The 26796-nt window shown below is 47.5% G+C and overlaps 1 protein-coding gene across 4 annotated transcripts in view; it reads right to left on the reverse strand.

The window, feature by feature from the left end:
* Positions 1-667: 667 nt before the first annotated feature.
* Positions 668-26796, reverse strand: part of HPS4 (HPS4 biogenesis of lysosomal organelles complex 3 subunit 2) — a 30755-nt gene continuing 4626 nt past the window's right edge. For all 4 annotated transcript variants that reach the window (XM_003938485.4, XM_010349196.3, XM_010349195.3 and 1 more), the window contains exons 3-14: positions 26659-26749; positions 24703-24846; positions 20912-21019; positions 20389-20505; positions 18506-18600; positions 16238-16310; positions 13618-13654; positions 12849-12945; positions 11320-12223; positions 5488-5620; positions 4907-5015; positions 668-1942 (exon numbers count right to left, since the gene is read on the reverse strand). In XM_003938485.4, the coding sequence (XP_003938534.1) occupies positions 1771-1942; positions 4907-5015; positions 5488-5620; positions 11320-12223; positions 12849-12945; positions 13618-13654; positions 16238-16310; positions 18506-18600; positions 20389-20505; positions 20912-21019; positions 24703-24846; positions 26659-26749 (2080 nt within the window). In that variant the 3' untranslated portion in view covers positions 668-1770. The remainder of the gene's footprint in view (positions 1943-4906; positions 5016-5487; positions 5621-11319; positions 12224-12848; positions 12946-13617; positions 13655-16237; positions 16311-18505; positions 18601-20388; positions 20506-20911; positions 21020-24702; positions 24847-26658; positions 26750-26796) is intronic.

The raw sequence follows: 26796 nt of genomic DNA on the forward strand, positions 1-26796 counted from the left end.
TAAGCAGGTTCGAAGCAGGAAAGAAAGGGGCACACCTGCCAAGCACAGTTTCAGGACTTTTGCTGAGTTAATCTGGGTGGATGAGACTCGGGGAGTCCTTTTGTATATTCAGGGATAAGCTTTGTAAGGTTCCACTTTGGGTCAGTGGAAGAGTTTTCACAACACAAATGATACTATAAAGTTGTCTTCTCCGGCCTGGTACTGGGGACCACTGGTCAAAGACAAGGTGGGGACATTGCGGACGCTTCTTGGAGCCGCAGCAACCACAGCAGAGAACTCGTAATGAATTTTTTCTTGGAGGACACAGCAGAGGAGTAAAACAAAATTTATCCTAGCTTCAGATAGGATCCTCTTCCATCTAGGCAGATGGGATCCAAGGGACAGGAGGGATCCTGGAGAGAGATGACAGACGAGGGTGATGCAGGCCTGGTGTGCTGCACCAGCTGCAGCTGCAGCTCCCTAGAAGCAGACAGTCCTTACCCAGCCACACGGAGCCCAGGGAAGGAAATGAGGGATGTGCCCATGTTAAACACACATACACACACACACACACACACTCACATGCACACACACACACACGCTCACACATACAGACACACACACACGCGCGCTCAGACTCAACCCTTTTGTCACAAGAAATGTTACTATTTAATTACTCAGAACTCAGTAGCGTTTTCTGGCTATTTTATTTTTAGCCGTTGGAAACTTGTTTCAAGAAACAGACACCATATCATAAACATCAGATATCAGCTCACTGACATGAAATTATTAACAATATGACTTTCAGATGGAATCTTAAGTACTTCCAGTAAACACTAAGATTTTGACAAATATTTTCATCCTGCGATCTGTCTTATATTTGTCCAAAAAAGTCTGACTATCATGTAATAGAACTGAGGTTTTAAGTACAAGTCCGAGAACACACAAATGAATGTCACCTGCAGCCACCACCAAAAAGCACAGTTCTGCTTCTACCCCCAACATCTTGTAAATTCCTATTTAGAGACACTTGCTCAAGAGGAACCAGCTGCACAGCCCACTTGCCGTCAAAGGCAACACAGGTCGGTCCTGTTGTCACTGAATTCTCAGGCTCAGCTCCCAGGGCTTCTAGAAAGGGATCTCAAAAGCCCAAACTCCCTTCCGCATTATTAAGGCTTGTCCCCACTGTGGGTCCAAAAACGACTCCCCTAGATCTGAGTAGCATTCCAACAGATTTCAACCAGGTGGTCTCCGTGTGCTGCAGCCTCCTTGCAGGAACGATCAGGACCGCGCTGGAGAAGCCTACCTGCGGTGTGGGCGTGGAGTCTGCCTGCTCACAGATCCGGCTCCCCGCTGTGCAGTCACGCCGCCCACCACCCACCTGGTGTTGAGGTTGAACACACACTCTGGGCTAGGGACGATCCAGCTTCTAGAAAAAATGCCAACCTGGAATCTTATGGCACTAGTTCAAGCTGGGATGGAACAGCAGCAGGAGATACGCAATACCTCAGGCTCAGTATTGCACAGAGTGAGCCAAGCCCCTGTCCTGTGCCCAGCACCACCGATGTCATCAAGTTCTTTATCAAGTGCGCAAACTCTGCCAACCTGAAGAACTAACCCCAGCCCCCAAACACATCCCAATCTGCAAAAGGAGAACAAAATCTCAAATATCATTATGATGCCAAAAAAGGGAAAGTTTTCAAGAAAAATCACATAGAGGGGCCTTTCTGATTAAAAGAGGCAGAGCCTCCTTTGCTGGTTTCTCCTTCACAGTCACCTCCTAGGCGCAGTTCACAGCAAGTTCACCCCATGCTTCAGCAGCTTCTGCTTGGCTTTGCTGGAGAGGCTGAAGGCACTATCCTGAGGGTTTGGGAAGCCGGAGCTCCGGGCTGCAGGTGCCAACTGCTGGAAATACGTCTCCTGGACAGGGTTGCAGCAGGCATACACAGCCGTGGAGGCGTTTCTGTTGGAGGAAGAAAGGAGACAACAAGCCGACGCTGCTGGTGCTGACCTCACAGAGACCACAGAGACCTCAGTAAGGTTCCTGTCACCGCGGCCCCAGGACGCCCAATGTGGTGTGTGCAGCTGTCAGGGCACGGGATTCTGTTTATTCAGCCGAGTTTCAGGCTTCAGTGCCAATACCATCTTTCCTTCCTTTCAACTTACTAGATGCTGGAAGAGTCCGTGGCGGGACCATCCACAGTGGCAGCAGCCACAGAGCCTGAAGTTGTAGGTACTGCTTAAGGAACCGTGGAGTGCCGGCTTTTTTGATACACTGGCAGCTATGCATATGCTCTGCATACAGTCTCTGCTTTGCCCTTCACGTAAGCTCCGCACTGGTGGTATGGTCCCATTTTGCAGACAAGGAGCCTGAGGCTCAGAGTGAGTAGCCAGGGCCGCCCTGTCTCTCTCTGACAAGGAAATGGCAGTGTCCAAGGAAGAAGTCTAGTCTGCTCTCCACACTGGGGGCAGCTGGACTGAGGGGGAGTAGAGGGATGGAGTGGGATGTGACACAAAGTGACAGGAAGCCTCTGGGCACATAGAAGGAGGGAGGAGGGCACGACATAGAGGAAGAGCCACCTGGGAGGAGCCAACTCCAGGCCCAGGTAAACCCCCTGGTTTCTATTTCCTATGGCCTAAGTTTCCTCAAATCTAGTAAGAAAGGGTGGAGTCAGGTAAGGCTCCCCTTTTTCTATTTCCTGTGGGTTTCAGTTTCCCCCAAATCTAGTGAGAAAGGGTGGAGTGAGGGACTGCTAAGGCTCCCCTCACCCAAATCTCTCCTTCCCTGTAAGGAGGGAGGAAAACCCCACACTCTTCCAAACATCCACGTCTCCTGCACCCACTGGCCCCGCAGGACAAGCTCTTCTCACAGGCCTGCGGGAAGGCGCCGCGGCCAGGTGGTTATGAGCAGGGATCTGGAGTCACACACGCTCAGGTGCTGTTCCCAGTCCCATTACTTCCTGGTGTGTGTCCTGGCTGTTACTCAACATGTCTGAGGCCCAGCTTTTTCATCTGTACAATGGATATTGCAACCGTATATGCCCTCAGGGCAGTTTTTTTTTTTTTTTTTAAAAAAGAATGAGATTAAATGAGTGCTTAGCACATGGTGAGTGGTTAATAAATGGTAGCTGTTGTTTCTATTACTGTGATTAAAACAATCTCTCAACAAAGGCCTTGAGCTATGTATCTCCACCCCAAACCTCTCTCAGCTCCAAGGAAGGTGACAGACTGCAGGGCCACAAGGTGGTTGGTGGAGCAGATGCTGACATTTTACTTGTTTCCACCTCCCACAAAACAGACACACACACCCCCAACAGAGCCAGTTCCCAAACCAGTGACTGTACAGGCAAATCACCTCGGGGTTGCCAGCCTGGGGCCGCTGTGATTAAAGCCAGAGACGACACATTTCTGACAGGAAGATCTATTGAAATACTGGCTGGACACGGTGGCAGGCAGCAGGAACACCTGGAGCCCAAGTGTGGCAGGTGATGGCATCGGAACCATCCTCGTCACCCGCCCAGGCTCCCTGTGAGTCCAGCACCCACACCCCTCGCACTGGACCACACTGCCCCAACACTGAAACGTGTGTGGAAAGGTCATGCATGCGCTTAACAGTTGGAGAAAATGCTTCGAATCCTGGCCCTGCCACTTAAGAAGACCGTAAGCCTGGACAAGCTGCTTCTCCTATTTGTGCTTCAATTTCCTCAGCTGTTAAGTGAGGATGAAAAAATGCCCTTGACCAGATGGCCCCAAGGGCTACAGGACCAACACACACATGGCCAGCACCGCCCCTGACCTGCTAACTCGCTTTATTTCCTGTTACCAGTTGTCACCAAATTCTCAGGTCCCAGCCTCCTACGGCTTTTATAAAGTGATCTCTAAAGCCCAAACTCCCTTCCTGGTTTCACAAGAGAAGCAGGTAGAGAGAAAAAAACAAATTCGGTTGGTTAAATACTGTAAATTACAATAATCTTTAACAGATCTGTATTTCTCCTGGCATGGAGGTGTTCAAGCTATGCAATAATGTGAAAAAAGGCAACTGTACAATTGTACATTAGTCAGATCCTGTTTTCGAGAAGACTTAATTAAAATAAAAATACAATTAATTTATATGTGCAAAAAATAAAAGCCAAAAACCAATAAAACCTGGAGCAACATACACTGAACTGTAAAATGTGGTTATTTCTGGGTGTGTGATGGGGTGGAGGGAGGGGGGAAAGTGTTTTACTTGATAGATTTCCAAGCGTTCTGCATGACTGTATAATCAGCAATGTATTCTTTTTTTTTTTTTTTTTTTTTTTTTTTGAGACGCAGTCTCACTCTGTTACCCAGGCTGGTGTGCAGTGGCATGATCTTGGCTCACTGTAACTTCCGCCTCCTGGGTTCGAGTGATTCTCCTGCCTCAGCCTCCCAGGTAGCTGGGATTACAGGCACTCGCCACCATGCCCAGCTAATTGTTTTATTTTTAGTAGAGACAGGTTTCACCAGGTTGGCTAGGCTGGGCTCAAACTCCTGATCTCAGGTGATGCACCTGCCTCCCAAAGTGCTGGGACTACAGGTGTGAGCCACAGCGCCCTGCTATGTTCCTTTTCAATTAGAAAGACAACAATATTATTTCAACACTGTTTCCGGCAAGGAGATGGGAGCCACCTGGTAATGGATGGAGCTCTGTGATGGCGACGACCTCAGGCTCCTTCACTGCTGGGCCCCAGCTGTCTAGAGGAGGAAGGGAATCAGAAAGTCCATGGCACATGACTGCACGACAGTGGACGATGGCGGCAACAGGAGCAGACAAAGGAAGGCCTTAAGGAGAGTAACTAGAATGTTCTCCATCTACTTTGGAATAAGGCACTGCCTGGGTCCCGCAGGTGGTTCCCGTGAGCAGGACCCTGGAAAGCAGGTGGGGGAGTGACTCAGGGAGGCTCACCTGATGGTCATTTCATAAAGCGTGGGCAGCTGGGCAAACTCGCTATGCATCAGGCTGACGGCCTGGAGGAAGCGGCGATCCTGCGGGGTGGCCACCTGCGGCAGGTTTGCTTCCAGAAGAGGACACAGAGTTCTGAAGAGCAGACAGTTGCCCTCTGCCCTCCCACCCCATGAAGCCCACTGCTGAATATGAGGGCTGAGCACGGCAAGGCCACGTGGCTGCCCAGGACACAGACAAAGGCCTGGGAGTTTGGGCTTCTGTTGCCGCTGCCATGCGATGCAGCACCCAGTTTCTGCATGCGGATCTCCAAGTCTGGAGACAAACCTATCACAGATATGTGAACATGAACTTCTCTCAAAACACTGGGAGGCACCCAAAACGACACACGAGCAGAGAAGCCTCTTCCTGGTGAAGTCCACGCTCAGTGGGAGTGGGCTCCCAGTGAGGAGAGAACTGTGAATGCAGGACAGGCAACTCTGTGCACAGCCATGTCATCACGACACTGGGGCTCGAGTTCTCACCTCCCCCCGCCTCTAGAATCTGGCGTCCCCGCCGCCCCTGGCCCCTTGCCCGCTTCTTACCCATCAGCACACTCTGAATGCGGTCGTAATGTGTGAAGCTGTAGGTGCTGCTCGTGGATGCTGCCTCATCCCTGGGCAGCGTCTCTTTCAGGTGGACTTCCAGCCCGTTCAGCGATGCCAGGCTGCTGTGGTACTGCAAAGGAGCCAGGAGGGGGTCACGGGCTGGTACGGCCGACCTCAGCAAACTTTCTGAGGGCTGCTTAACCACAGACTTAGTTAAAAATCGTCCTCCAGCCAGACCTGGTGACTCACACCTGGAATCCCAGTGCTTTGACAGACTGAGGCGGGAGGATCATGTGAGCCAGGAGTTCAAGGCTGCAGTGAGCCAAGATTGAACCACCACACTCCAGCCTGGGTGACAGAGTGACACTCTGTCTCAAAAAAAAAAAAAAAAAAAAGAAATATCTTACTGCCAACTTAATCCAGTAAAATGGACTCTCACCAACATTTCTATTTCTTTCACCCTTATGTTTTAATGTTTAATGTTTTAAAATTAATGATTAGGCCGGGCGCGGTGGCTCAAGCCTGTAATCCCAGCACTTTGGGAGGCCGAGGCGGGTGGATCACGAGGTCGAGAGAGCGAGACCATCCTGGTCAACATGGTGAAACCCCGTCTCTACTAAAAGTACAAAAATTAGCTGGGCATGGTGGCACGTGCCTGTAATCCCAGCTACTCAGGAGGCTGAGGCAGGAGAATTGCCTGAACCCAGGAGGCGGAGGTTGCGGTGAGCCGAGATCGCGCCATTGCACTCCAGCCTGGGTAACAAGAGCGAAACTCCATCTCAAAAAAAATAAAAATAAAAATAAAAATAGAATAAAATAAAATAAAATAAAATAAAATTAATGATTATATTGTAGGAGATTTCGAAAAGAGACGAGCAAAAAAATAAACAAGAAAAATCACCCATCATCTCACCATCCAGTAACAGCCATTGTTACCACTGTGATGTATCTTATTTTAACTGTGGCTTTCCTGCCCAGGCTGTACGATCTAACAGTACAAACAGCCTGGGACCACCCCTGTGTTTCTCACTGGCCCTGGGTAGAGAAGTGCCCCACTGGATGTCACACGGTAACTTCTCTCTGCTACATCTAGCACGGTCCTGGCTTTCTTGGAAGGACTGAGAAGTGTCCAACAGCTTTCTGCACTTGATGGTTCAGAGGAGGAATGCCGCTGAGAACCGCTGTCAAGGAGGGAGGTTCAAGCACGTGTATTTTCACAAACCTCCAAGGAGATAAAGTTTAAGTACAATTGAAAACACCGGACTCCTGGGTTTTCATGTAACTTTTTCTTTTGGAAAATAAAAAGATCAAATCATAATAAGGACTGATAGTAGCTTTTTAACCTAACAACAGCATGGACTGCTTTTCTCATCTTTAAATATTCCATCACAGAGTTCTTTGATGGCTGGGTGGCGTTCTTCAAGCTTCACTGAGGGCTTGACACGGTATGTCAGGCCTGTTGTAATTGGCCTGGTCTGAAACGGGGTTTCCTGGGCCTGCTTCTGCCACAACAAAGAAGGCCACTGTCCCCAAGCATGTGCAGTTCCCAGGCAAAAACATCCCCAGTTCAGCCTCTTTTTAGTCAAATGACCAGGAGCAAGTTACCCAATTTTCTGTGCCTCATTTTTCTGTTCATCTGCACAATGGGACCAGTACAGGACCGCTGAGTGACGTGAATGAAATAACACACCCAAAAGTCCTTTGTGAACTCTGAAGTGCTACCCTGAGGCAGAGCCTTTCTACGGAGTCAAGGAAATGAAAATAACCGTATAAAAGAAACGGCACCTCTTTAGAGATGACAGAAAATGGGTGGACTATTTTTCAAAAGCTATGTAAGAAAAGTAAGTGCACAGGGAAGTACAGAGACACAAACAGAACGCTTCTGAAGCAAATGTCACGGAGCTCACATGTTATTTTGGGAGTATACTGGTGTTAAATCAGTTTTCCTGTATGAATGTCTCAGAAATGATATTTCCAGTCCATAGGTGTGACATACAAAGTTATTTTCTGTGCACTCACTTTTGTATCCTCAGTGCTTAGTAGAGTGCCTGACTCCTAGTAGGTGCTCAATAAATGTATCCACTTAAATAATGAATAAAGGAACACATCCAAAGCCAAGCACCGCCAACTTATGAGCTTTTTGGTTTAAATCAAGGGTGCAGAGTCAAGTAAAAAGATATGTGCTCAGGAAAGACAAGCAAGATATCTCATGTTCAGATCCCTGAGAGAGCCTGACCAACACTGAGTTTAGCACTGAACCTCCTATTTGAACAGATGCGTGTGCGTGTGCAGGCACTGACACGCGCATGGGCACACAGAAGCATTCACCGTGAGGTCAAGCCACAGCCTCACAGAAAGTTTTTGAACCTCAAGAGCTGGTGTCCCCAAACTAAGGCCCGTGGGCCGCATGCGGCCCCCTGAGGCCATTTATCCGGCCCCCCGCCGCACTTCAGGAAGGGGCACCTCTTTCATGTGAGAGGAGCACAGTATATGGCGGCCCTCCAACGGTCTGAGGGACAGTGAACTGGTCCCCTGTGTAAAAAGTTTGGGGACGCCCGCTCAAGAGCCTAGTCACAGTCACCCCTTCCATGCTGAGCTGGTGTCCAGAGGAAGAAACAATAGGAACAGAGATTGGGCCATGTCAAAACCTGTTTCCCCACAGGCATTGAGCTCTGCTTCCAGAATATTCTGCCTAACTTGCACTCAAGATGGGATCACTTTTAACCATAAAAACACAGTTAATCACAATAGGCTGTGTCAGATGACATGGATAATCTTTTACTGACAACCAAATGCTCTCCCATAGACGGGGGGTCAGCAGACTCTAGTCCAGAAATTAAATCCAGCCTGTTACCTGTCTTTGTACAGCCTGAGGCCTAAGAATGGTTTTTATATCTTTTACGTGGTTGGGGAAAAAAGTCAAAAGAATAATTGTAATATGTTCAAATCACATAGAGTTCCAATTCCATGTCCATAAATAATTACTGGAATACAGCCATACCATTCGGTTATATACTGCCTATGGCTGTTTCTGTACTAAAACAGCAGAGCTGGAAAGTTGTGCAAAGCTGACAATACCAGCCCCAGTATACAGTGCTGCATAATGTGACCCCCGGGGACACGGAGCTGAGGCTAATTCCTGTGTCCTCTGACTTCCAGTGCACATTAAAGCAAATGGCACACATGTCAGTGCGTGACACAGCATGCAGAAGGGGCGCTGTGTAGAACATGCGCTCACTTAGAGGTACTGGTTTCCTAGTTGGGGGAAGGTGTTTTTTCATAAAATGTTTTATGGCAACAGTCTCAAGCTAACTTCAAGCCTCGTCTGCTGTACATAGATGCTCAATGTCCTATTGTACTGATAAATAATTAATACGGTCACCGTCTTTGAAGGTCAATGAGATTATTTTGGGTTTTGGGTAACGGACTATCGTAGCTCTATGCTGCCCCCTGGTGTGAGCCTATTCCGCTCCCTCTGAAAGAACTCCAGCCCCAACCCCAACCCTCCTGGCTGCTCCACCCAAGGCTCCTTCCACCATTTGGTTTTTCTAGACAATAGCAGAGGGGCTGCAGGGAAATCAGGTCAAGAATTTTCAAAGCTAGCCTAGAACAGAAAGGCAATCAAATTATCTCTCCATATCATAAAAGAGAAATCCTTTGGGTCTGATTAACAAACCCATTCTCAAACCATTGGGCTAATCAAAGTTAGTCGCTCCCTACTCTCTTTAGAAATGATTTGCTTTGGCCGGGCGCGGTGGCTCAAGCCTGTAATCCCAGCACTTTGGGAGGCCGAGGCGGGTGGATCATGAGGTCGAGAGATCGAGACCATCCTGGTCAACATGGTGAAACCCCGTCTCTACTAAAAAATACAAAAAATTAGCTGGGCGTGGTGGCGCGTGCCTGTAATCCCAGCTACTCAGGAGGCTGAGGCAGGAGAATTGCCTGAACCCAGGAGGCGGAGGTTGCGGTGAGCCGAGATCGCGCCATTGCACTCCAGCCTGGGTAACAAGAGCGAAACTCCGTCTCAAAAAAACAAAACAAAAGAAATGATTCGCTTTTCTTCTTCCATAAAACTGGTCTATTTTCTAGGGCCTAGCCAGCACCAAACCCTGCTTCCCATGGAAGCCCCCGGAGGCTGATGTCACAACGGCATGGATGGACCCTGACAAAGTCGGGGAAATGACCACAGATCAAGAGCCGCAGGAGGCAGGACACTGGCCCCCTTTCTTCATCCTCCCAGCTACCACAGCAAGGGCAGGGCGGTGAGGGAACAGAGAGGCTGGGATGCGGGAACCAGAAAGCAGCAAGAACTCTGAACCTGCCACTTGCAAGAGGTCTTTTCCTCTCAATGAGGCTGTCTTCTTACTGGTAAAATGGGGGTTGCAATGCCTACCTCCCAGAACTGTTCTAAGGCTCGGCTAAAATAAGAGATGCAAAATATTGTCGTGCAGAATAAGAGACGCAGTGTTGTTAGTGCAGAATACATCTCCTCAAAGAGCAGCCTGGGCCACTTTTTCCTTTTTGTGGGGAAGGTAAGAAGAAAGGCATTATATCTACTTTATTGCATGCAAAAACACTGGGCCCTTCAAAATGACATTTCTAAGGCTCTACACTGTGCATAACAGACCACGAACACCAGGACATCGGCAGGGGGATGAGGCGTGTAACACTGCAGCCAGAACTCCGAGTTGTTCGAAGAAGGAGGTGGACAGTCACTCACAGCTATGGTGAATGGAGATACGGGAAGCCAACCAGCCGTAACCTGGTGATCTGGGGTCTGTGGAAAGGGGACCGAGAAGGCTGACAGCTCCAGAGCGCAGTCTCTTGCTAGGAGCTCTGTGCCAAGGAGGCTGCCCTGCAGTCTTCTCTCTTCTTCTGTGCTCCGAGGTGCCTAGCTCATTTGTGGAGGGTCACAAGCCCTGCATGCCAGCAAGATCAGCTTAGAATAATATACGTTTAAGAATAAAAACAAGGTAAAGCCCCAAGACACCATTTGCCCTGCAGCAATTTCAACCTGCTGTTCTTGCCGCTGCCACTTTCCCTGCCTACTAAAGCAAGGCTGTTACTATAGCAACTGAATCTCCAGCGTGGGCCCCGCGGAAGGTCAGTGTACCACTCTAAGCCTCTAAGCGGGGAAGGGGCTGGAATGGTTTAAGAGCCCTCCAGCACCAGTTAGGATGTCAAACATCCCAGCCTTCTAGGAAGGCACTTCAGACCAGGTACGATGCTGGGGCTATGGAGGGAAACACAGAGTTTCCAGGGAACTCCCAAGCCAGGCTGTGACACACTGCAGAGGAGTTCCCAGACGACACGGAACCTAGAGCTGCCCAGGCTATGAAATGAGGCCGTGAGCGGGGGCGGCACAACAGTGACCGTGCATGTGTGTGCTGTCTTTGCCTGCACTATCTCACTGCATCTGGAACAGGAGGGTCTAGCCCCATCCCTATGAGACTGAGGAGTTATCAGTGGCTCAGGGGGACGAAGACTTGTGGGCAAGTTCACACAGCTAGAGGACAAGAGCCAGGATTCCCTCTCAGGCCTTCCCTGCTTCCGAGGCCTGAGCTCCGCAAAACTAGAAAGGAGCAAGCCAACACTTGTTGGATGCCAATGCACCACCCATTCTATGCACTTGACTCTCTCTTATCCCTACAAAAACCCATGGAGGCAGGTACTACCCCCATCGCCTAAACAAGAACATTTCACCCAGGGTCACATAGCTGAGGGCTCAGCCTTTATGCCTTTCCCTGGGTGTCAGCACAGCGGTATGAGAGACGCACAGGAGATGAGCAGAGGCCACAGAGGGGCAGGGGAAGGTCTGTGGACACTCACCACTTCCTCTATGGCTGCGCTGTCTCCCAGCAGCAGCTCCTCGGCCAGCAGGGTCAGCACCAGCCCTTTCACGCAGTGAGTATAGAGGTTCATCCTCACGAGCCCCATGCAGGACTCTGCTGGGGTCAGCTTGGAGTTGATTTCATCTGCAGAGGGGCCAGCACCCTGACAGTCTGCTGAGCCTGAACTACATTCCAGACCGGGGGCTGCGTGGCTTTCACAAACCCCAGCAACATACTGATCCATGCTTTGTTCCTCCGTGGGAAGCTTGTTCTCTCTCTGTCCTGGATCTAAGAGAGGCAATGAAAAGGGTCTGCAGGTCCTTCTGGGGAGAGGGTCTGCTCTGGGAATGGGGGCGTGGTTGCTGCTGTGGCCAGAATGGTCTTCGAATAGCTCTTGGGCTCCATGCTGGGTGAGCATCTCAGGAGCAGAGGCACAGCGCATGCTGCTGACAGCTGTGTCCTCAGGCGGCACGGGCTCCATGTTGCCGGAGGCGCTGAGCGATGCCTTGTAGTAAGGAGCACTGCCATCTGGGACATGCACATGTGGGAAGGTGAAATGACCTGGGTACATTCCCACTTCCTGAGCCTCTGGAATGTGGATTTCAGACAAGTCAAGTTCCCCTTGGATAAAGACTAGTTCCTTCCCCAGGGAGCAGCTGAGGCCAAGACGCTTGTGCCTGGCCGTGTTGCGCAGTCCTGCGGGCCCGATGCTCTCCAAACCATGGCCAGGCAAGCATCCGTTCTGCCTCCTGCCACCTGGACAAGCGTCCTCAGGGGATGTGGGCTCCGGGGTGGTCCAGGCCATGGATTCTACGTGGCCAGTGGCGTCTTCCTGCAGGGCAGATGTGCTCCCACCCTTTGGACGGTGCTGGGCTGAACCATCCCCGAGTCCTGCTGGAGACCTGGCAGACAGGAGAGACGTGAGGAAGGGGCGCGTCGGCAGATCGCAGGGCAGGCGCCCTTCCCCAGCAGGGACTAAGGCACGGGCATCAGTGACAAGGCGGGGCCTGAGGCACAGAGACTAAGAGGCCACCAGCGTTAAATCGCAGGAGCAAAAATGCAGCAACATCTGGTCCTCAGGACTTCACGGAGTGACACCAGGCTCACCCACTGAAAACGGCAGAGCCCACTGAGTAAGAATGACCCACATGTGGAAGGTCTCTTGTGCATCAGGCCCGATACTAGGTGCTGTACATACACTATTTTCAAGTGTCACAATGAACTCATGAAAGAGATACTACCGTGTCTGCTTTTCAGATGAAAAAAACTAAGGCTCAGGCAGGGAATGGACTTGCGCAAGGTCCCATAGCTGGTTAAGTAAGAGATCTGAGATGTGAAACCCAATGTCACCTCACTATGCCACTCTGTTTCTTAACGAACTCAAAACCCAGATGTTCTCTTACAAGACAGGGCATGGGGGAGATGGAATTAAGGAAGGATCGGAGGTACCAGAGGTTTGTTTTAACCAGTCCTGTGATGGGGCTCCTCAGGTTTGGCGCCAGGTGAACCCTCTGTGCACTCCCGTACCTTGTGATCTGTTCCACCGGGAACTCATGGAGAATCATGGCTTCCTCTTGGGTCACAAAAACAGGGATAATCTGGACATTTGGGGGTAATGCCACGCCTGGAATTGCAAAGCAACATGAACAGGGCTTTCCCCAAAACCAGAGAGGGCAGAGGGGCAATAACTGCTCTCGGGTGATACATCCAACCCCACTCCTGCTCGGAGAAGGGTGCTGGGACTATCTGAGCCCAGGATAAGAGCTGCCAAACTGCAGCTCCAACTCCTGCGCCCAATCAGAAGAGTCTCTGCGGGCAACATGACTTCCCGCAGGAGAAGGAAGACGCTCGGTAGAGAAAGGTTGAAAAGCACTTTTAAAAGAAGATACAAGCTAAGAAAGGGATCTGCTCCAACTTAGGCTTCAGAATAAATCAAAATTCATCTCTGCTTGAGGGAGCCTCCACACCCTGCGAAAGGCCTTTCTGGCAGTCGCCATCATCGTCCCCTCTCCCCATCACCACACCCTGGCACTTGACCGAGCAGTCTCACAATATGAAGTTAAGATGGATCTGAAAGCAGGGATTTGACAGGCCTGCCTGAAATCATAGCATTACAATCAGGGTTTGAGTGGGTAACTCGATTCCTGAAGCTCTATTACATCCTTTTTCCTAATCTGATGAGCAGAGAAAATTAAACATGTAGACGGCTGGGCCCTTCGCATAACTTGTACAGGGACAGGTGGCATAAAAGACCACCCTACTCAAGAGGCAGCCAGGCAGGCACCTCACCACTTACCATGTTCCTGTGGGGCATCCCCTCCCATAGAGAGTCTCTGAAAACAAACACACACAGAAGTTGGCACTGGGCACCACATTCTCCTCTTGACCTAACCATCAGGAATTTGCTGTGCCATCTGTTCATAAAACTTAGCCAGGCCCAGAAAGCTTGTCCCGACCACATGCTAAGAGCTAAGCAGATGGAACAGAAGCTCCCCCAAGCTGCTGGCTCCCACTCTGGCTGGGATGAGGCAAGAACCTGTACCCACACAGGCTGTAAGGCAGCAGCTCCGCCCAAACGCACGTCACACTCTACATTCTGATTTTCTCAGTCTCTCCCTTCTGGTAATAAAATTGAGGATTCTTGTTCTCTTTTACACCTTTGGGGAACTCGTATTCCAGAATACAGTCACATCTGCCACAGCCCCTGATGTAGAATTCACATCAATTTCATTATAATAAAAATGTCAAAGTACTCTGACTCTCAGTAGGAAGGATCTGACCTAACAAAATGGGATACCAGATCTTTCGTTTGTTCTGGTTCACAATCAAGGCCTGAAACCTGATCATTTTCTCAAAAATGAAAACATCTCTCATCTCAATCTGAGGGCTCCAAATGAACCCACCCAAACAAAACAAAAACCAAATAAGAACTGCTCTTCTAGCCAAAATAACTTTCGATCTTAGAATGACACAGTGTTCTTTTTTGGTGATTTTTTTTAAAAAAATCGGGTTTTAGATTACTAAACCTAACCTTAGTTTACTGTAGACAAAGCATTGAAAAAAAATCACATACAATCCCTCACTCTCAAGCTAGTACTATTAACATTGGGTATTTTTTTCCTTAAGCCTATGTATTTTTTATACTTTTGAAACCACACTATATAAAATTCCATATTTCTTCTTAAAACAGTAACATGCAATTCCTGACATTAAAACATCTTTGGGGCTGGGCGAGGTGGCTCACATCTGTAAACCCAGCACTTTGGGAGGCTGAGGTGGGTGGATCATTTGAAGTCAGGAGTTCAAGATCAGCCTGACCAACATAGTGAAACCCCGTCTCTATACTTTTTAAAAATACAAAAATTAGGCCAGCATGGTAGCATATGCCTATAGTCCCAACTACTCGGGAGGCCGAGACAGCAGAATTGCTTGAACCTGGGAGGCAGAGGATGCAGTGAGCTGAGATCCTGCCACAGCCCTCCAGCCTGGGTAACAGAGCGAGACTGCATCTCAAAAAAAAAAAAAAAAAAAAAAAAGTTGGCCATTTTAAATGGCAGATTAAAATTGTATGAAGGTTTAAATGATATAAGTAAATTAATCATTTAACTACCTTAGACCAGTAATTAGTAAATTTTCTTTGTAAAAGATAAGACAGTAAATATTTTTGGCTTTGCAGGACATGTGGTCTCTGTCCCACCTACTCAACTCTGCTGATAGAGCTCAAAAGCAGCCAAAGAAAACTTTATTTGTAAGCAGGTGGACCACAGGCCATAGTTTGCCAACTCCTGCCTTTAGCGTTCAAGTTTTGTCTGATTTTTCACTTTCATAAAGCTTGTTGTGATCAACTTTTGAGTATAAGTCTTTTTCAGCAGTTAGATTATTTCCTTAAGATATAGTCCTAGAAATCAAATTATTAGGAAAAAATAAAGGGCATCCTTAATGCTATCTTATCTAACTGTTTCCCAGAAGGGCTGCCCAAACTGACATCTACAGCAACAGTGGATGAGGAGGCTGAACAGAGCCCCACCAGCACTTTACACGCCTGCTCATCTAATAAGCGTAAGAAGAGAGCCTCATAATACACTGGAAGCCACAGCTTCATACACAAAAGAAAAAAGGACTGGAAGAAAATATGCCAGATGCTAGCAGCGGTTATCCCTGCACACGTCAATGACGGGCAATTTTATTCTCAATGAGCATCCATGACTTTTTCAATATAAAAACAAATAAATATAAATTGAAAGTATTTTAAAAGAGAAGAGGTGTTTGTTTTGTTTTGTTTTGTTTTGAGACAGAGTCTCACTCTTGTTGCCCAGGCCGGAGTGCAGTGGCGCGATCTTGGCTTACCTCAACCTCCACCTCCTTGGTTCAAGTGATTCTCCTGCCTCAGCCTCCTGAGTACATAGGATTACAGATGCCCACCACCATGCCTGGCGAATTTTTGTATTTTTAATAGAGATGCGTTTTCATCCTGTTGGCCAGGCTGGTCTTGAACTCCTGATGTCAAGTGATCCACCTGCCTCAGCGTCCCAAAGTGCTGGGACTGCAGGCGTGAGCCACCGTGCCTGGCCCCCTAAATTTTTCTAAAGACACATCCTTTACAGTCTGTCTCCGAAAAGTCTAGTATCTCTGACATAAAGAGATATCAGATTCTCATGGGAAGTTGAATTCTCACAGATTTCCTTGGTTTGAAGAAAAACCAACTATCCAAGCCTAGCTCGTGGAAGAAAACATTTTCTCTCAGCCTCGCCAATGGCTTCACTCTTGAGGAGAATGCCACCGGGGGACCTGGGGTCCCGACAAGACCAAGTAAAACACCTGTCCCACGGCCTCTGCTCCTGATCCCTCCAGCCTCAGGTTCAGTGACGGCTGCTCTGGGGGAGGCCGTCCAGCCAGGCAGGTGGACTTTACGATACCTGCTCCGGAGGTGCTGTTCTGTGAAGCAGGGCCTTGGCGGTGAGGGACGGCGGGAGCTGGGTGCTGACAACCCTAGGAGATCGCACACAGAACAAGAACACCGTGAGAAGAAATACACCAGGCCACTAACAGTCCGTGTGGATGAGGATCCTGGGGACGTGGCTGGTGGGAGTTTCACTAGTAAAACCCTTACAGAGGGCGCTCTGGCAGTTCCTAACAACATTTAAAATAACCGAACCCTTTGACTCAGCTTGTACCAAGCTGTATGCATTAGAATATTCATTACAGGGAGAATGGTTAAAAACAATTAAAAAAATGAGTCAACAGCCAAAATGTTCATCAACAAGAGAGTAGTTCAAGCATAACACAGCCAGAATACCAAAAAGCGTGCAGCCCTCGTAAGAATGAGCTGCACCAGTATGAGCTGGTAAAGAAATCTTCACTGTAAGCATCAGTTGAGAAACCATGTGATCCTATTTAAGGAGACAGCAAAAATAAACAAAATCAGTATATGCATATATGTCCTAGTGGGCAAAAGCACACAGAAAGAGCAGGATGCCCAGCACACTGCCAATGGTGAGGAAAGGTTAAGAGGGAGAGGCTGGGCACAGTGGCTCACTCCTGTAATCACAGCACTTTAGGAGACTGAGGTGGGAGAAGAACTTGAGCTCAGGAGCTTGAGACCTCCGTGCGCAACACAGTGCGACCTCATCTCTACAAAAAAAAAAAAAAAAAAAAAAATCAAAAAATCAACCAACTCTGGTAGCATGTGGTTGTTGTCCCAGCTACATGGGAGGCTGAGGTGGGAGGATCGCTTCAGTCCAAGAGGTTTATGCCACTGCACTACAGCCTGGGCAACTGAGCAAAACCGTGTCTCAAAAAAAAAAAAAAAAGAAAGAAAGAAAGAAAGAAAGAAAGAAGGGGAGCTTTTAAACTGTGCTGTGTGTGTTCCTCTGTTGGTTGATTTGGTTACGGTGAAAATGTGTTCATGTATTAGCTGTATAACTTAAATACAGTGCAGTGGCTCATGCCTACAATCCAATCACTTTGGGAAGCTGAGGACTGCTTGAAGCCAGGTATTTGAGACCAGCCTGGGCAACACAGCAAGACCCTGTCCCTACAAAAAAGAAAAAAATCATATATTTAAGAAATGCAAAATGAGAAGAGGGAACAAAACTATTCTCTTTGGTGGGTATGTCACTGATGAGCTTGGAAGCCCCCCAGCTGATTCAGAACCACCCGAGAAGCAGGGGCCAGGAGGGAGAGCGCAGCGCGCACCAGGGTTTGTGCTCAGTCCTTCCGCACACCCCACCCGAGAAGCAGGGGCCAGGAGGGAGAGCACAGAGCGCACCAGGGTTTGTGCTCGGTCCTTCCGCACACCCCACCCGAGAAGCAGGGGCCAGGAGGGAGAGCGCAGAGCGCACCAGGGTTTGTGCTCGGTTCTTCCGCACCTGTCATCTCCTCACATCCTCCCAGAAGAGAAAACTGAGGCTAAGCAACTCGCTCAAGGCCACCGGGCTGGCAAAAGAGAAGGCAGGATTTAGAGCTCAGCCTGTCTGGCCCAAGGGCCCCTGCAAGAGCCTGAGTGCTTCTCCAGTCGCACAGCAGTCGCCTGCTCCTTGGGAAGCTCTGGCCACAGCACGATGGCCCTGCCTGCCCTGGGCTGTGAGAGCAAGCCCGCCATGAAGAGAGAGGCCTGAGGTGACCTGGAGTGGCTCTTAGGCCACTCAGACTCACAAAGAGGCCCTCCAACTACATGAAGTACAGTGAATTATCAGAGGCCAACCAAGACACAGACCCAGCCAAGATGCTGGAAGGCAGCTTGGTAAGGGCCGGTAAGGCTGCTCTGCAGCGCTGAGCTGAAGCAAGCACAGCAGAGCCTCTGAGCAGCAGGAGGAGGGCCGCGGCAGGCCCCTTCCAGCCTCTTGACTTCACAGTGCTGGCTGCTGGCAACACTGTGCACTCTGCATTCGCATTTTGCAGACTGGTAACCATTCCAGCAGGCCCCAGATTGAGAATTACAGAATTCCTTGTATATTCTTAACTCTTTTCTGAATACAACTATTTCCAATTTCTCAGTTTTGCTCAAAGACAGGTACATACCTGTCTCTCTAAACTAAGTCAAATCTAAACTACTTGATATTTGCCAAACCAGCTCACTTGGAAATGGCCAGAGACGGAGTTCCCCACCACAATCTGGGATTGGCTGATGGTCAGTTCTGCAGCAGGGAAATGGAGCTGGGGGCAGGGGGTCTGGAGTTACTCACAGTCCTTTATAGAGGATGCAGCCAGCGAGAATGTGAGGTGAGCGCTGGCAGGTCTGAAGAATGCGGGCTGCCTTCAGCAACAACAGGGGCTCCACCTGTGCAGGGCAAGAGGCATCATGCCCACCCATCAGCATGCTCACAATCAGCAAGGGAGAAAAGGGGACAGGGTTGTAAAGAACAAGTGGACGGGGGTAACTCAAAGCCTGGAAAAGGAGAATACGTCACACAGTAAAAGCTGTGTCATGGCTTGGGGCTGTTCTACCTCTCTATACCCACAACTGCTGACACCACTAAATTCTTAGAACAAGGAGGCCTGTCCAGAAGCTAGAAGGTGCAGCAAGTACGGCATATGGCTATTCAAAGGCGTCAGAGTAGATGGCCTGGGAGACCCTGACTATCTACCCTGACAGTGCTAAGACCTGACGGCAGGAGAAGAGAAGGGCATATCCTATAAATACAATGTCATGGCACCAGGTGAAATCTACCTACCCTATCCACCACCTTCCCTCTGAAGCACAATCCCCATGGTGATACAGGTAGTTTGATGTCTCACCAGCCTCCGTGACTCTATTCCATGACATAAAATGAAAACATCGTGCTCTTTCACTCGAGGAAATATGCCTCAGTTCCATATTCCTTGTATGGAATAGCCTAGAAGTTCCTAAAAATACAACAAAAGCATCTGGACCTGGTCAGGAAGAGCCAGCAATAACCGGCAGCCTCTTCCGATTTCCACCTGCCAGCTAGAACCAGCAGGTATCCACTGGCTGCTAGAACTCCCTGTTAATGGAGTCTCCAGAGCTGCTGACACATTAAGAAGTTTATTCTTCATAGCCTCAAGACGGCCCTGTCCCAGCCAGCCATTCTATAAAGCTTTAGGGCCAGCTACAGGAAGTTTTCCAGACTAGAGCAGGGAAAACCCTTCCCCACGTCTGGTGAGGTCGCACTCTGTGAAGGCTGAGTCATAGTGCCAGACTCTGTTATAGGGACACTATTTACTACGGCAGTGAGACACAGAAGAGGACTGTGCGTCAGGGCTCAGGTAGCTGGATTTTTTTTTTTTTTTTTTCTTGAGACAGAGGCTGGCTCACTCTGTTGCCCAGGCCGGAGTGCAATGGTGAGATCTCAGCTCACTGCAACCTCCGCCTCCCTGCTTCAAGTGATTCTCCTGCCTCAGCCTCCCAAGTGGCTGGGATTACAGGTGTGAGCCACTACACCTGGCTAATTTTTCTATTTTTAGTAGAGATGGGGTTTTGCCATGTTGGCCAGGTTGGTCTCAAACTCCTGACCTCAGATGATCCACCTGCCTCGGCCTCCCAAAGTGCTGGGATTACAGGCGTGAGCCACCATACCCGGCTGTAGGTAGCTGGCTCTTGATGGGGCAGCACAGGTGGTCAGGCCAGCCACACAAGCAGCCTAGGTCCCACTGCGTGCCAACTGCCAATGGAGCAGCTCAACGGTTCCCGACCACACTCTCTCAAAGTAAGCCACCTTGTTTTTGAAATGTTCACGCTAGGCATTTCTGAACCTCAGAATAACTAGAGCACATGACATGAATATCAAGAGAGAAGGCCTTCAGATCACTGACTGCGATACTTCCGAGGCATGAGCAACATAATAATTCCCTTTACTGAGGATTTACTTGGCGTCATTTGAGGTGTTGCTTCATTTGACCATCAAAACAGTTCTAGAAGGCAGGTACGCTGACACCGTTCTCTGGATAACGGAAATGGGGCTGAGAGGTGACCTGCTGTGTCATGGCCCTGCCTGAGAAGTGACATTCTCTTCACTTTTCCAGATAGAGTTCACTTCAGGGATATTAAAAAAGTATCCAGAAGCCCTAGTCTTACATATAAAATGAGTAAAGAGGATGAAAATGTTACTTTGGTTTTGTCCAAGTTCCAGAGGGAATTGAAAATCTTATGCAGATCACTGGTGTTTTTCAGAATTTGTTCGATGAAGGTGTCCCACTCCGTGCTCAGTTCTTCCCGAGAACAGTTCTAAAATAGAAAGAGCCTCAGGTCAACATCTGAGATTTGGAGGGACAGACTCTTTGGCCAGAGTCCCAATTACTTCCAAAATGGTTCCTCACATAGGAAACTGACTGGAAGGGAGGACCTGTTTGAAACCTAGCCTATCAAGGATCCAGGGCGTCTGCCGGGTAAGGGTGGCAAGCAGGGCCTGCACTTTCTAAACATCCCAGGGAGGAGAGGGGGACCAACATTTGGAATAAACGTGACCTATGCCACTAGGCACAAAGGCACATGAGGGGGCTCCGAGAGCCCCCGACCTTGTCCCTGGACATAGTGTGTTTATATGAAGTATAACAGACCCCGGAGTAAGTGCTGGCAATCTCAGTTTTTATAAAAAGGCCCAATGTAAGACTCCGCAACCCCATATTCATACCTCATAAGCCAGGGAAACAGGTCCATTGTAAAAGTTAAAGAATCCAATTAGCTGATCCAGAAACCGTTTGCAGCTGACATCTGGGAGCTCCACAGCACAGCCCAGCACCTGTAAGGAGAGAAACCAGGAAGACAAGCATTTTCCTTTTCTTTTGAGTCGAAGCCCAGAATCCTGGCATCCTGGGCTCTCCATGTCCTGACGTGACTGGCCCACCCAAATGGATCTTCTATTTTCCCTGAGTCCACACCCTCCATTCTGGCGAGTTAATCTCCATGGACAAGTAAGTTTTGTACCTCAACTCACGTTGCCCAGTCCCAAATGTCCTCCTTACTGTTCATTTCCCCAGGGCTTACTCACAACCTGCAGTGCCCGCAACAGATTTCGGTATCTCCATGAGGTCCGTTGTGCTAACTCAAGCCAATAATGCTGACCTCTTTTCTGACCCTGTGCTGCTAGAACTGTTATTTGGACAGTGTGTATTTAATCTGGATTCCATTACAAACCATGGACAAGGACTCAGATTCCTTCATGAATGGCCCTCGTGCCTCTCGAGCTAGATGAAGTGCTTTAAGAGCCAGTACTGACTGCAATCTTCCCAGTCATAGATCTCCAAAATGCTGAGTGTAGTGCTTCGTTCTACAGAAGTTAAATACTCGCTGAGTTAGAAGGTAATCTGGTCACATGTTTAAAGAGCCTGAAAAGGTTCCTATTACTTGATGTAGTCATTCTACCTCTAGGGATCTGTCCTGAGGAAATCATCAGAAATTTAAACGAATAAACCCCGACAGAAAACAAATAAATACAAATGCCCTCTGAATGTAAGCTACAGTTAGCACATGGATCTTTGCTTTGTTCCCAGATGGAATCCAAGAGCTTACAAGAGGCTGGCATGTCAGAAGCGCTCACTTCTTCCCCAATTGATAAAAAGACTGAATGTAATTCCAATCATGATCCCACCAGCTTTTCTTCAGAAACCGACAGACTGATTCTACAATGGAAACGCAAAGGACGTGAAATAGACGAAGCTACCTTGAAAAAATAAGGTTGGAGGAATTACACTATCTGGTTTCAAGACTTACAGAAATCAAGACAGTGTGGTACTCCAAACAGATCTGTGGAAAAGCCTGAGAGAGTACAGAAAAAGACCCATACTTAAATGGTCATCTTATCTTTGGCAAAGGAGCCAAAGGAATCCAATAGGGAAAGGAAAGTGTTTTCAGCAATGATGCTGGAAGAACTGGTTATCCAGATGAGGTAAAAAAAAAAAAAAAAAAAAAAAGATCCTTGAGCTCTACTCACACCATTCACAAGTATTAACCCAAAGTGGATTACAGATCTAAATGTAAAAGCCAAAACTGTAAAATTCTTACAGAAATAAAAAAGGGAGACTATTTCCTCCAATGGAGTAGGCAGTGGTTTTTTAGGCAAGACACAGAAAGCAATAACCATAAAAAGATAAAATTGATAAGTTAGACTTCATTAAAATGAAAATTCCTGCTCATCAAAAAACACCAAGAAAATTCATAGGCATGCCACAAACTGGGAGAAATTATTTTGAAAATATGTATCTGACAAAGAACTGCTATTTCGATTATAAATAGAACCACAAAACTCAATTTTTTAAAAAAAAACCCAATTTAAAAAATGGGCAAGGGTTTGAATGGATACTTCACAGAGGAAGTTATACGAGTAGTCATTAAGCACACAAAAAGGCCTCAATATCATTCATCATTAGGGAAGTGAAGATTAAAACCACAATGACATACCACTGCACATCCAGAAGAATGGTTAAAATGGACAGACTGCCAATCTCAACGCTGACGAGGATGTGGAGTGACTGGAATTTTCACATTGTTGGTAGGAATGGTCTAACAGTTTCTTATAAAATCCAACACACACTTACTCTATGACCCAGCAATTCCAGGAGACTGGCTATTTACCCAGGAGAAATGAAAACACATGTCCACCAAAATACTTGTATAGGAATGTTCCTAGAAGACTTATCTTTATGTCCCCAACTGGACGCCGTTCGAATGTCCAGCGAAAGAAAAACACACTGTGATATATTCAGATAACAGAATACTATTTGATAACAAAATAGAATGAACATCAACGGATGCAACAACATGAACGAATTTCACAAATGTTAAGTGGAAAGATGAATGCCTGTAAAGCATGTAACCACAAACAAACACTGAATTTTATTTTATGATATGCATGACACAGTATCTGCGCGGAGATACACTAATGTGTGCAACTTACTTTGAAAACTATAACAAAATAATTTGGGGCTGGGTGCAGTGTCTCATGCCTGTAATCCCAGCACTTTGGGAGGCCAAGGCAGGAGGATTGCTTGAGCTCAGGAGTTCAAGACCAGCCTGGGCAACCTGGAGAAACCCTGTCTCTAGGAAAAAAAATTTAAAAATTAGGTGGGCATGTATGCCGGTGGTCCTAGCAACTCAGGAGGTTGAGGTGGGAGGATCGCTTGAAAGTTGCAGTAAGCCACGGTCATATCTCTGTACTCCAGCCTAGGTAACAGTGTGACACTGTCTCAATCAAATCAAATAAAAATAATTTGAATTAACGGGAGGATAAAGGAATGAATAGCTAGGTAATAACACAACCATAACAAAATGCTAATTGTAGACTTGAGGAGATATATGAGTATTCACTGTAAAATTCAACTGAGAAAATTTTCATAATAAAATGTTGAAAATAGGCTGGGTGTGGTGACTCACGCCTGTAATCCCAGCACTTTGGGAGGCCAAGGTGGCCGGATCACAAGGTCAAGAGACAGAGACCATCCTGGCCAACATGGTGAAACCCTGTCTCTACTAAAAATACAAAAATTAGCTGGGCATGGTGGCGTGCACCTGTAGTCCCAGCTACTCAGGAGGCTGAGGCAGGATAATCAATCCCTTGAACTCGGGAGGTGGAGGTTGCAGTGAGCTGAGACTGCGTCACTGCACTCCAGTCTGGCAACAGAGCGAGAGTCCATCTCAAAAAAAAAAAAGTTGGATATAATACCTACAAAGTTGAATATAGCATCCCATACTTAAGCTTCCCTTTACCTTGGGAAGGCTTAAAAGAAAATGTTGTCGTGAGAAATAGCGCTTTAGATTCTATGCTACTATTCAGAATATAAAGGAATGATTTTTCTTCTCTTTTTGTTTTTAAGACAGAGTCCCACTCTATTGCCTAGATTAGACTGCAGTGGCAATCATGGCTCACTGCAGCCTGAAACTCCTAACTCAAGCAATCCTCCCCTCAGCCTCCAAGTAGCTAAGACCACAGGCATGAGCCACCATACCTGGTTAATTTTTTTTTTTTTTTTTTTTTTTGTAGAGACAGGGTCTTACTATGTTGCTCAGGCTGGTATCGAACTCCTAGACTCAAGTAATATTCTTTTTTTTTTAAATGGGTTCTCTGAAACCTAACACATAACAGCGTTTTTTTCTGGGTCACTTACCCAATAAGTGTGGAGAAAGATGACGATAAAAGCTCAATTTACAACACAGAGTCAACAGAATTTCCTCAAGTTGGCCTAAGTCTTCAAAAGGAAGGGAGAAACCAACCATGTGCCACGCAGGTTAGAAAGGTTTTGGAGAGTACTCAATTATGATGGGCACATGCAGAAAGTGCCACAGGAAGCAAGAATGATTACTAAACACAGTACACGGATGAGGTGGGCGGAGGGCGGGGATAATTCTAAATTCAAGACCCAGAGACAGCATAACTTTCTAAACTTACCACTGCAGCACTTCAGCACTGATTCTCCCCATTCAACTTACCCAAAGATAATCTCCATCAACTTTTATGGCAAACTTCAGCTGTCTCAGACGAACAAGAGTAGGAGGAGAGTCAGAAATGTCAGAGACGCAGCGGACGACTCCAGCAATCTGTCCGCAAAGCAGCTCCTGTTGGTCAAGCAGGGTCTGTGGGAAAGGAGCACATTCCAGACGGGAAGCTGAAATGCTTGAACTCTTGCGTCATTTCTTACAGTATACTAAAGCCTGCAAGCCAAATCCAGTCTGTTACCCGTTTTCCTGTGGCCTGTAAGCTAAGAATGGTTCCTATACTTTTTAAAGGTTACAACAAAGAAGAACATGTGATTGAGACCTTAACGTGCCTTGCAAAGCCTAAAGTATTTCCTATCTGGCCCTTTACAAAGTTTGCTAAGCCCTGTCTGAGATGACTGAACCCTAAGAGCACAGCCACCATGGACACAGGAGATGACGGCACAAAACTGTCTTTCTGCTGCTAGGATCACAGGCACAGGCTTGAGGAGAAGCACGAGCCTTTGTTCCTACTCGAATCCCCTGGAAAGAGTGGCCAGGGTGACTCAGACTAACCCCAACTATCCGTGTCAGAGCACGGTCACGTGAGGGAACATACAGAATCTCCTCATGAACTTTAGCCTTAACTAAAGCACAGGATAGCCAGACAGTAGGTGATGTAACGGAAAATGTACACACCACCCTTACCTAGAAAACTGAGCTTGAACCTAACCAAGGCTCTAGACCTTACTACTAACGTAAAGGAAATACAGTGGATAGGAGACATTCAATGACACCACCATGAGGAAGAACTCAGCCAGATCTAGAGTGTGGGACATTCTAGCACTCTACTGCACAGATGACCTGGTTTCTTCAATAATTCAATGGCATGGTTCGGTGGGGAAGATGAGTGGCTGGGTGAGGACTGTTATTTCAAGGACTTAAAATACAAAATAACCAAATAGAATATGTGGATGCAGTTGGGATCCTTATAAGGAAAAAGAGAAATAAATGGAAGTATGGGTGGGTGGAAGGAAGGAAGAGCAGAATAAGTAACGTCTAAGACAATAAGGCAAAATTTGAATATAGCCTGGGTATCAGGTCATATTAAGGAATTACCAGGTCATATTAAGGAATTACTGTTACTAATTACTGTAACTTTTGTTAGGTGTGGCAATGTTTAAAATGATGCCCTTTTCAGGGAGAGGTGTTGCTTGATACTGGTGAGATGATACAACATCCAGAATTTGCTCCAGGAAAAGAAAAGAGAGAGAAGGGGAGGTTAAGATAGGTCATATAAAATTGGCAAAGTATTGATAATTGTTGAAGCTACTGACGGCATATGAGGGTTCATGATACTTGCCTCTCTGTTTTTGTATATGTCTGAATACAAACTTTTTGTTTTTTTGAGATGGAGTTTCACTCTTGTTGCCCAGGCTGAGTACAATGGCGTGGGCTCTGCCCACTGCAACCTCTGCCTCCCAGGTTCAAGCGATTCTCCTGCCTCAGCCTCCTAAGTAGCTGGGATTACAGGAGCACGCCACCACGCCTGGCTAATTTTTGTATTTTGAGTAGAGATAAGAGTTTCACCATGCTGGCCAGGCTGGTCTTGAACTCCTGACCTCAGGTGACCCACCCAACTCGGTCTCCCAAAGAGTTGGGATTACAGGTGTGAGCCACCATACCCAGCTGAATACAAACTTTAAAAAACTGAGCTGATCAAAAAATTGGGGCTAGAGGGAGCCAGACAAAAATCATGCTGAAAATAGAAAGCTAAAGACGATGTAAATGCTGAGCTCCCTGGAAATTTTAAGACCAGAACAACAAGAAATAGTACAACTAAAATAAGACAGTCAAAATGTCAATGTCTATATTAGCCAAACTGTCCTAATCTAAACCCTATACTTGTGAGAAGTCACCACTTAGAGGCACTGGGATCCCCACTGAACAGTGAAATGCTGTGTGGCTTACCTGGGAAGGATAGAAGTAACAAATGCCAGCTCGTGTTGGATCGCCTTCTTCCTTTACCTTGGAACCATCGTAAAGAAAAAAATAATTCCACCTGGCAAGAGAACAGAATGGAGCCATGTCTCCTTTCATCCAGCGATC

Source organism: Saimiri boliviensis, chromosome 21 (genome assembly GCF_048565385.1).
Source record: "Saimiri boliviensis isolate mSaiBol1 chromosome 21, mSaiBol1.pri, whole genome shotgun sequence".
Classification (NCBI taxonomy): Eukaryota; Metazoa; Chordata; class Mammalia; order Primates; family Cebidae; genus Saimiri; species Saimiri boliviensis.